Below are 11,244 nucleotides of genomic sequence, written 5' to 3'. Positions count from 1 at the left end.
GTAACAGAAGGCAATGGATTTGGAACTGAAAGGAGGGGGGGGCAATAATCTGGAAGAGAAGGTGTCAAAATGAGCGCAACTGCGAGGAAATCCAGAGAAACCCAGAGAGTGATAAAGTCATGCCCAGAATAATTGGAAACTGGAAGAAGCTGCGGTGGTGTAGTGGTTAGAGTGTCAGACTACAACCTGGGAGACCAGAGTTCGAATCCCCACCCAGCCATGAAGCTCCCTGGGTGACCTTGGGCCAGTCACTGCCTCTCAGCTTCAGAGGAAGGCAATGGTAAACCCCCTCTGAATACCGCTTACCATGAAAACCCTATTCATAGGGTCGCCATAAGTCGGGATCGACTTGAAGGCAGTCCATTTCCATTTCAAGGTGGAGGGAGAGCCAAGGGTTTTCATGGGACACAGCTATTCCTGACAATGCGGTACATGTATGGAAATGGCATGGAATGTGAGAGGGGAGGGATTGCTACAAAGGAGGGGGGGGCAGCCGCATGAAAAGTGCAGAGCCCGAAGGAGAGGGAGGGAGAGAGCGAGCAGCTGGGCATGAGCCTGGAGAGGGTCTAACTTGCTCTGCCTTCCCTGTCCAAACAATGCTGGGTCTCTCTGCGCCCCTGCTCGCCCTCTGCCTTGCAGCCTGGGCCCCGGGCCCTGTGGAGGGGGCCCCCCGCACTGCCATCCCCAGCCTCCTGCGGAAGAAGCCCACCAGCGGCCCCACCGCAAGCCAAGGGACAGCTCTCCCCAGCCTGGCCTCCGTCACCTCCCCTGCCCCTTCCAAGAGCAAGCCGGCAAGAGGGACAGCCGCTCCCCACCCCACCTCTCCTGCCCTCCTCTGGACCACCACCGCCCCGTCTGGCTCAGGGCGCCTGGAAGAGCCCCTGTCCACCGCCAGCCAGGCCAAGAAGATGAGGCTCTCCACGGAGAAGACAGCTGGGGAGAAAGGTACCCTCTTTGGGCACAGGAGCAGCAACAGAGGGGGGGTCTCCTGGGAGAGGAGCAGAGATGTGTATGCAAGAAAGTTGGTTAAATAAATGTAAGGTATAGCAAGAGAGAGAGAGAGAGAGAGAGAGAGAGAGCACTGGATGTGCCATGCACAGCAAGAATTTTGCAAACCATGAATGTTGTATTGAAGTCCCTCTTCTGGGATTTATGGAACTGGTCCTGGTTTTTCCCCCCAAAGGGGAAACAAAGCAAAGCAATAACAGTTAAAATCCAGCTCGCTGGAACTATCATTGCTCTGCAAAGCCCTGCCTGGAAATGTGAATCTGGAGAAATTGCATGCAAAAATAATATATTGCCAGTGTCTGTTTGAGTGACAGGTAAGAGTCATTAGTCATGTTGGATGGTCTGCTTGGAAATGACAGGAGTCAAGAGATCTGTGTGGTCATTCACTCCTTACGATTCACCCCCTTGAGTGTTCCTCTCTGTGTGTCTTTCAAACAGAAAGTGTGAAGCAGATCAGTGTGCATGTGTGTGTGTGTGTGTTGTTTGTGGTGCATGTTGTGTTTGTGTGGCTGGGGGATGCAGCACGCACTTTGCAAACCTGAGGGTATCTCATGTGCAAGGCTGATGTGTGTGTCAAACTTTGCAATGCTGGACTGTAATCCTGGGTGACTGAGGTGCTGGATGGTTTCATTTACTTCTTTATTCTTTATTCAAAGCAGGTGTGGGGAACCTTTGACCCTCCAGGTGTTGCTGAACTACAATTCCCATCATCTCTGGCCAGATGGGGCTGATGGGAGTTGTAGTTTGGCAATATTTGGAGGGCCAAAGGTTCCCCACACCGGATTTAAATAATGGAATGTGCCACCCTTCAACATAACTATTTCCCACTCCTCACACGTTGAGAGCTGTGTGCATGCTATGGTGTGCTTTGTGACTGTGTCTGTGAATTAGGATGGCATGTGCAGCGACTTGTAGTGGTAGTCTGTGTGTTGTTTGGATGGCTGGACGGTTGCGAGCTGCATACCATGTGTTGTTGGGAGGGGAGTTGTATTGTGGGAGGGCAGGGGGGGTGCACTGAATTTTGCAGACTTGACAATTCCGGCTTGTGGCAGATGCTGTGTGATTTATTCTGCGGTGTCAGGGTGCCCAGCACATTGCTTTGCAATATCTTGCACATCCATTTGTGCTTGGCTGCACTCTGTAGTCTCACGCTAACCGTTACAGGGTGCCCTGCGCTTTACTGTCCTCTGTAGCATGGTGTGGCATTCTGTAGCAATGGGTGATTCTCTTCCATTGTGTCGGTGTGGTTTATGTGCTTTATGACATCATGCCAGGGGTTGCCGTGTGGTGTGGGGCAGCTGTGCTCACACCATGGTCCTCAGCAGGCTGATTGGTGACATTTGAGGCTGACCTACATGCTGCCCACTTTGCAAATGCGGGCCTTACTCGGAGGGGTATCGCATGAAACCCAGCTGCACAGAGCCCTTTATAGCCCCCTGGCATCAATGCCACCGATGTTCAGTAGACGAGCGCTGCATGCACCGCAGTCCCAGGGTATGCTACTGTCCTGCTGATTCTGCACTCACAAATTTGGCACAAGAACAGAACGCAAAGCCTGGCACAGTCGCCACAACTCTGAGCCATTCCAGCAGCTCTAACCTTGGGCTGCTTTTAAAGTTGCAGGTATTGCCCTCGGTCGGCTGCCTTGCATTGGGAGGGGGGCACATAAACACTGACGGGCCCTGGGGGTCTGTTTCCCCCTCACTGAGTCAGAACATTAGTCCCTCTCGCTCAGTATTGTCCACACCGATTGACTGCAGCTCTCCAGCAAGGACTCTTTTTCCTGGCCCAACCTGGAGATGCCGGAGATTGGACTCAGAACCTCCTGCATGCCAAGCAGATGCTGTGCCCCTCAGCTGAGGCATCACCATCCTAGCTCTCCTTCCCACCCACTCCTCAGGCCTTTCTGTCGCTTCGCCTGCAGAAAGGAGCAGCATTCTTCCTTTCCTGCAGGCTGGCTCCCTCTTCTCCAGGCTCCCACGCTGCGCCTGGTGCTCGCTCTCCACATCGGCTTCCTGCTTGGTGGAAGGAGAAAGGCAGCTGCAGCCGATGGAGCCCGGCCAGGGCAGGCCGGCACAGAGCAGTCACTGTTGCTTGAGGGGCCTCCCCCCACATCCTGTTCCACCTCAGCACGTGGCTTCTCTGTGGCCACAGGGTAGTGGGTCAAAGAGGCAACTGCAAAGGGAAGAGAGGAACCCCTTTTCGCTCACGTGCACGCAGGGAGAGACATTGCCAGAAAGGAGACTGGGTGTGGGTTTGGGTGTAAGCGGGGTGCTTTGCACCTTACAAAGCTCCTGCACCCCTGTGGATCATCACATGTAATGCAGACTTCTCCCTCCTTGCAGGCTGGGGCAGATGGGAATTGTAGTCCAAAACTTCTGGAGGGAAACCAGGATGGAAATAGGTAGATGTAATGTTTTTACGTGTGGGTTTTGCCCACAAAGTGATGCGTACATCATGGCATGTTAAGATCGATGCACAGTTTGCACACGAAGCTAGGGGCCAGAGTGCACTGTGCAGAGGCGAGGGCAAGAGGGCAGGCTCTCAGTCAGGATTTATAGCAGGGGTGCCTAATCTGCTGTCCTCCACATGTCACTGGGTAACAAATCCCATCATCGACCATTGGCTGTGCTGGTTGGGGCGGATGAGAGCTGGAGTCCAACAACGTCTGGAGGGCCACAGGCTCTCCGTCCCAATTTAGAGCCTGCCTGGCTCATCAAAAGGGTCCATATACTGCCTGCCGATCATATTGCCCATCCATATTCTTTTGTGTGCCTGGAAGGCAAAGACCAGGTGGCTCTCAGACTAGCGGCCGGCCTCAGATCAAAAGGAGGGGTGGTGCCCCTGCTCGGCATGTGAAAGGTCCCAGGTTCAATCCCCGGCACCTGCAACTAAAAGGTGCAGGTTGTAGGTGATGGGAGAATCTTGCTGCTGCCAGTCAGAGGAGACAATAATAAGCTAGACAGGCATATGGTCTGATCTGGCATGAAAGCAGCTTCCTGTAAGGTTCCTGGTTCATGTTCCAGACTCCCTGATGCTGCTAAGTGCAAGAGGTTCCCTTAGGTCTCCTCATATGATAAATGGACTGCCTTCAAGTCAATCCCGACTTACGGCGACCCTATGAATAGGGTTTTCATAGTAAGTGGTATTCAGAGGGGGTTTACCATTGCCTCCCTCTGAGGCTGAGAGGCAGTGACTGGCCGAAGGTCACCCAGTGAGCTTCATGGCTATGTGGGGATTCAAACCCTGGTCTCCCAGGTCATAGTCCAACACTCTAACCACTACACCACACTGTCTCTCTTCGTATGATAAAGCAGGGTTCTATTTGTCATTGTATAGTAAGATCTCTAAGTCTAGGAAAAGGTGGAGTAAATCGGGGGGGGTGTTCAGCCCAAGGGCCGCTTTCCCTTCTCAGTAACCTCCTGAGGGGCACCTGCTTGTGGTGGGCGGGGCCAGAGGCAAAGTGGGTGGAGCAAATGTAAAAGTTTGTACAATAGGCTAGTTTCTACACAGACTGCCACCCACCTCTATGCTCTCCATCCAGACAAGCAAGAGTCATGATCAGAGTTCAAAGGCACATTCCAGCTGGAGAAAAACACCCAACGAGGGTGTTAAAATCTATGAAAATCGACAAAACTTAACAGCAACAATAACGGCAGAGCAGGCAGGCCTAACACTCAGAGCAAGCTGAAACCTCCAGATGCCTGGGAGTGTGGCTGTGTTTTAACTAAAGGCTGATTCACATGGAGGTTTAATGTGAATCTGGTGCTACCTGCATCCTCTTTTAATTTGCATGGTTCACATGATGTTGCAGGCAATCAGCAGCTAGAATGCAGTTTTCCCCTTTAAATCTGTAGTAACTCAATCCTCTTTTAATCTGAAAAGGGAAGGAAAAAATGTCTCCACTTCGTATCTAGTGCTTGCAGATGCTGTGCTCTGATGTTTTTAGGTGGGTGTGTCAATCATCTCCTCCTCTTGCTGGCTCCCACTCTGCAAATGATGCTTTATTTTTCTTTCCCTCCTAACTTGTGCAAAAAGGCATAACGCTGTTCAAACAAATATTTGTATTTCAGCTGGATTGTAGCAGTGAAAATACAAATAATCGCACTTCAATGTGTTTTTTTAAATGAAACTTACTCTGGAACAAACTGAGCATGCTTGGTTGCCAAGGTAACCAGAGGAAGTGGTATTTTGACCTTAAGAGGGTGTGGTCATTAGGAAGCTGCGTGATTGATCCTTTCCCTTCAGTGTGAATGGAAAACAGCGATCTGAAGGTAGGATGTGTGAACCTTGCAAATCTAACGCGATGGCAAAAGCTTCATCTTTAATACGAAATTTAGCTCCCGTGTGAATCAGCCCTAAGTGACGGAAGCCTATCAGTGATGTGGCTATCTGTGCTTCCAGCAGGAGGGAGTTACACTGTGACACTGCTTGGTCCCTCAGCCTCTCTGCTTTTGTGCATATTGGGCCTGCACACCTTCCCACTACAACCCAGACCAAGGAAAGGGGTGACGGGGTGTGTATGGTTTTGCCTTTCTCCAGCTGTGAAGAAACCTGTCCGCGTTAAAGTAGTCAAGAAGAAGATCTTGAAGAAGAAGAAAGTCAAGCCTTCCATCCAGGAAACAGCTGCAAAAGAGGCCTCAGGTATGCTCTTAGTCTCTACGCTCCCCATAATTGTTCCCACTAAAAGCTGTCGCTGCATCTTGGTGGCTAAGCCCCAGAAGCAGGAAGTCTTCCATTCACATAGGCCACAAATCTACTAGGGATTGCCTGAGCCATGACTGAGCCACAGCCCCGCACATCAGCAACATGGGATGAATAACTCTAGGTCGTATCCAGATCCCGTGTGAATGGCACAGTTTAAAAGTTGTGCAAAGGCATCCAATGCAACAATTGTGCTAGTTGTGCAACATCTGATTCTTGTTGTGAAATCTGTTGTGCAACAGTCTTTAGCAATGTACTTGTGTATTCCCTGCACAACATCTTCTTGTGCAATCTGCTGTGGTCTCCTATTGGGAGGAAGGGCAGGATATAAATTTAATAAATAATAATAATAACAGTTTTGGTCAGGTATGTGCGTTTTCCTTTGCACAACAACATTTCACCAGTGCAACAAGTATGCCACTAGTGTGACTTTTAACTTAGTACTACATTTGATCCAGCCCAATGGCTTTATGTTTCAAGGGTGGAACAGCACTGGCAAACTGCGCTGCCCACTGAACAATGCTAAGTGCGCACAGGTGTGTATCCACAAATGGGGAGGTCTGTTTTGGGGAGATGATTAGGGCATGAGTGAGGAGAGCAGTGGAGGACTTAGGAGGAGAGTGGGTGTTTATGAGGGTTTTGCTGAATTGCAGTGGCGGCTGGTGGCTCCATGTCAGTGGGCCAGCTCCAGGTTTTAGCCTGAACTTTCAAGGAGCTGTCCAAGGTGCTGACACTGCTGCTTAATTGCACCATGTACACCAATGTACCATGTAACCTGGCTGAGGCTGATGTGTGTTCAAGCATCTGGAGGGTACCAGATTGGCGATGGCTGTGTTTATTATTAGCATTAGTAGCATTATTCCACGGCTCAAGGGGGTTCACTCTTCCGTTTCTGTAAGGTAGGGGGAACAGCCGTCCTCTTGTCCTCACATCCAGTCCAGGGGTAGCCAGTGTGGTGGTTCCCTCCAGGTGCTGTTGGACTACAGCTCCCATCAGCCTGGCCAGGAATGATAGGAGATGTGGTTCAACAACATCTGGAGGGCACCACCTTGGCTACCCCTGATCTAGCCCAAGACTTTTTGTCTGACAAAGGAAAAGCACTTGCACCCAAAACAATACCATGTGAAGAGGGAGAGAAAATTCTCTGTGTCAGATTTCAGGAGGCATGGCACAGCTATGTTGAGCTTTGTCTGCAGTCATGTGAACTAGAGCCTTGGGGCCTAGCCGCATCACATTTTGGTGTGCAGGAAACTCCTGTGTGTCCCGATGCCCAGCCTATGGCTGACTAGTCATGAGCATGTGCTGCTGTATGCAGCATTCAACTTTCAGTGCATCACTGAGAAGCATGCCAAAAGCACTCATGTGTGCAGCTGGATAGCTTTGAGCACTTTTCCAGAGCAGCCAGGAAGCCTAGGGCTGTGGTTTGTTGATGGAGCCCTGAACCTCACATAATGTAAATCTTGCACATGCGGGTGGGGTATACACTCAACACACATCTTGATAAAACAGCCATTGCATTAAGACACGCTGGCAATGCAAATGCCTAATTTTTAGCTTTTTACATAAAAGGGGCCTTGGATTTCCTAACTCCTGGAGGGTGTTTTGGGCTGTCTTGAGTTAGCCGGCTTTCCAAGGCTCTGTTATTTTTCCTCAGGGTTTTGAGGTTTCATGTGGCATTAAGAGATTTTGTGCTTGACTGTGCTGTGCTAGCCAGGCAAAACGCTCGTGAAATGTGTACATATCAAACTTGCTAGCTGGAAAAGGGGAACTATTCCCACTGAACGAGAAGCAAGAGAAAGGCACCATTCACACAACCCAAAAACAACAATGTCAGAGAGGAGGGAGGGTGGAAATTCACAGCATCCCCATTGTTCCCTGCCAGCAGTTGGATTCCAAGTTTCTTTGAAGACAGAAAAACTGTGATCAGCTTTATATATTTATGTTTAAAAAAGAAAGGTAGCCCTCTTGGTCCGTAAAGAGGGGAGCAACCCTCCCAAATCCACAGCTGGGCAATGCATGTAATATAACCAACCAGCTTAATTTTTGTCTTGCCTTTTTAACATCTTGCCTGATGAAGAGTTCTGAAGAACTCAAAAGCTTGCTACAATTTTGTGACATGTTGGTTGGACTGTGGTTTGATGGACTCTGAATTATTTTTAATAGTATGGTTGTCTAGTTAACATGCAGACTGGGTTTTTTTGGGGTGGGGGAAACCTGATTGACACAGACCCCAAACTCACTAGCAGTGTACAAAACATGTGTATTTATTTGTTTGTTTACAAAAGTATTTATATATAACACCATGTTGCAACACATCAGGGTGGGCTTTATTAGATGCGCTGATCTACACACTTGTGTTTGCCTTCACAACAAGCTTGCGAGGTGGGCTGCCATCAGTCCCATTTTTATCCATTGTAAATATAAAGCTCCTCTCTAGGATCAGAGCTTGGAAAAGTTACTTTTTTGAACTACAACGCCCATCAGCCCAATCCAGTGGCCATGCTGGCTGGGGCTGATGGGAGTTGTAGTTCAAAAAAGTAACTTTTCCAAGCTCTGTACTAGGATGCACATCTTAATGTGGTGAGGGGGTTTGAGAGTGTTGAAGAAGCTGAAAGCAAAGCCGTCAGGAGTCTAGACCAAGAGGCTAGACTCCTAGCAGGGGCACCCATGGCTGAATGGTCAAAGCTGAGACACCAGACTAAGATGCATCCAGACTCAGAGGAAGGCAATGGTAAACCACCTCTGAATACCTCTTACCACAAAAACCCTATGAGGGCCGCCATAAGTCATAGTCTACTTGAAGGCACATAACAACAACAAAATGTAAGGCACTTTTTAAAAAAAGAACACACAGCTGACAGGGGCCAACATGGGGTGGGCAGAATGCCTGGCGGATGTCCTATGCTCAGGATTGGGCCACTTCAAGAGGAAAAGTTCTTTTCTTTTTCCCTGGGACATTTCCAGCACTCCTAGTTATGTAGGCTTCAGCTGTGACACCTAGCAGGGTTCCTTGGCCTTTAAAAGCTGAAATTTGAGGAAGCTTTTCCCCTTCACTTCCTCTTGGTGCCAGGAGATGTGTGTGTGAGTGTCAGGCTGATTTTTAAGGCGCAGGAGCTCTTGGCAATCCTCCAGCACTACACCAACAGCACAAAAGAACCACAGCAACCAAATCCATTCCTGCAAGTCTTTATTTATGCTTAGAGTTAGGCTTATGCCGAGTACAGTAATACTTGAGTTAACAAACTGCATGTGTTTCTGGGCATTACTTCTTTAATAGAAACTTTGATACCAGAGTAGGAATAACATGGAAATAGGGATAGGTTCGGTTTTGCCAAATGCCCAGCCCCTGGTCAGACGCAAAGCAAATGAGTTTGAAATTTCAGGAGGCAATGAACACGCTACTGGAGTGGTGCATTCTTGCAGTGCGGGCCAGGTATTCTGCGCCAATGGACTGGGAAGAGCAGTTACCCCCATGGCACAATATTGATGAGGCCACTGAGCAATTGAGAGCTATGGCCACGCAGGCAGGAATTTATCAGGTTGGGTTCCAGGGACCTGATGCCCAGCTTCTTACTGCTGGTATGAGAGCACGATCGATGAAAGGGGCTCCAGCCCACGTGCATGGAGCACCACTAGTTTTACTGGGGCACAAGGGTCCAGTGTGGGGGAGGTGGTTGCCCTGATTGGAAAGGGAGAAGAAGCACAATCCTCAAGGGAGCCTCAAAGTACCACCAAGAAGAGTCTCAAGGTACCATCAAGATCAAGTCTCCAGGGGTCTCAAATGGCTTGAAGCAACATCCTGCAAGAGGTTTTCAGGAGACTCAAGATAACATCAGGAAAGACCAAGCTTCAAGCAGAGTTTCCAGACTGAAGAATCCTCACCAGCTGTTTGTGAGTTTTCCAGCCAGTGAGAAACATAAGATAAGAGCACAGGCAGTGGGGGAAGGCAGAGACCCGTTGGCCAGCAGTTTCCTTTTAGTGTTTTATTGCTTGCAAACAACAGCTTAATGTGCACAGCTTTGCTTCATAAATCAATTAACTTCTTTTGAACTAATTTGTTTTGTGCCTGACCAGGGGCTAGGCATTTGGCAAAACAGATTCCTACATCACAAAAAAGAAGAGCAGTTCAACGTATTTCAGCAAGCGTTTTATTCAAAACTAACATGCATACCTGAAAATGAAACAACCAGGTCAGGTAAACTGTGCGTACAGACCACTCGAAGGCTTCTTCCAAAATGCATCCAGGAATACCTGCCTTGCCTTTTTTCATTTATGATGTAGCATCTTGCTATAGCAATCTAAAACTCTGAGCACAGTTCTCCATATACTTGAGCAGGCAGGCAAGGGGCAGCCACTACCACCACCCTGTGCTTGGTCTCTCTCTCTCTCTCCCTCTGTGCCACCCTCCCCTACGCTCAAGCAGATGCATCTGCAGTAAACAGTGCTTCCAGGGCACCCAAAGCACTGTTTACTGTGGAGGTGTCTGCGCTACCTGGCAAGGAGCACCATTCCAGCCACGTGTGAGAGAGCTGCCTGCAGCAACCACAATCCAATAGACAAAGAGCCACATTCTGACTGTGTCAGAGTGTGCACCCACCCACACACACACGCCCCATGCACCCAAAAATACTTTGTGAAAAGGAGTTTCTTTTCTGGAGGATTTGTTAACCAAGGTATTACTGTATTTCGAGGCACACTGCTCTTCAGATAGGCGCCAAACATGAATCACTCCTGGAGATCTGCCACCTTGCCAATACATCCTGAAACTCTTTCAGTTCTTCCCTCGTAATCCTAGAACTAAATGTGATATGCAACTACGGATGTAATTAGAGCCCGGGTCTTCCTCTTTTACAAAAAGCAACTCTGTGCGTGTGTGGTGTGGCTCTTGATCAGGACCATGATGAACAGGAAGCGAGGTTTCAACATCTCCCCTGTGCTGAAAATCACCCCCTCCCAAGTATGTTATTTGTCCCAGTTAGACAAGCATCTGGGTCACTCAGTTAAGTTCATTAGTAGTGACCCACCAACTTTGCCAGCTTTAAAGGAGGATTAGACAGATTCACAGAGGATGAGGCCATGTTCTCCTTCCAGAACCAAAGTCATCTGAACACCAGTTGCTAGGAATCGCAGGCGGGGAGAGTTGCTGTTGCTCTCAGGTCCTGCTTGTGGGCTTCCCATTGGGGCATCTGGCTGGCCATCAAGACGTTGGGCTAGATGGGCCACTAGCCTGATGCAGCTGCAGGGCTTTTCTTATGCTGTTAGCAACCAGCTCAGGACAGACAAAAAGAAGTATTTTTCCACAGAGGACACACCTAGTGTGCGAAATTTGCTTCTGCAAGCCATGATCGTGGCCACCAGCATAGATAGCTTGCGCTTGATGGGGCTGATTGGAGTTGTAGTCTGGAGGACACCAGGCTGGCAAAGGCTGGATCAGCCAAATTCCCGGAGCATGCATCTGCCAGTGACTACTCATTAAAACAGCTAAATAGAACCTCCATGTCCCATGGCAGTTCATCTCTGAATACCAGTTGC

At 49.2% G+C, this 11,244-nt stretch overlaps 1 protein-coding gene across 1 annotated transcript in view; it reads left to right on the top strand.

The window, feature by feature from the left end:
• The first annotated feature begins 510 nt into the window (after positions 1-510).
• CPXM1 (carboxypeptidase X, M14 family member 1) overlaps positions 511-11,244 on the top strand; it is a 41,981-nt gene continuing 31,247 nt past the window's right edge. The window contains exons 1-2 of the mRNA XM_061583614.1: positions 511-945; positions 5,551-5,652. Of these exons, the coding sequence (XP_061439598.1) occupies positions 597-945; positions 5,551-5,652 (451 nt within the window). The 5' untranslated portion in view covers positions 511-596. The remainder of the gene's footprint in view (positions 946-5,550; positions 5,653-11,244) is intronic.

Source organism: Rhineura floridana, chromosome 9 (genome assembly GCF_030035675.1).
Source record: "Rhineura floridana isolate rRhiFlo1 chromosome 9, rRhiFlo1.hap2, whole genome shotgun sequence".
In the NCBI taxonomy this organism is placed as follows: domain Eukaryota; kingdom Metazoa; phylum Chordata; class Lepidosauria; order Squamata; family Rhineuridae; genus Rhineura; species Rhineura floridana.
This window is presented reverse-complemented; position numbering and strand designations above follow the sequence as displayed.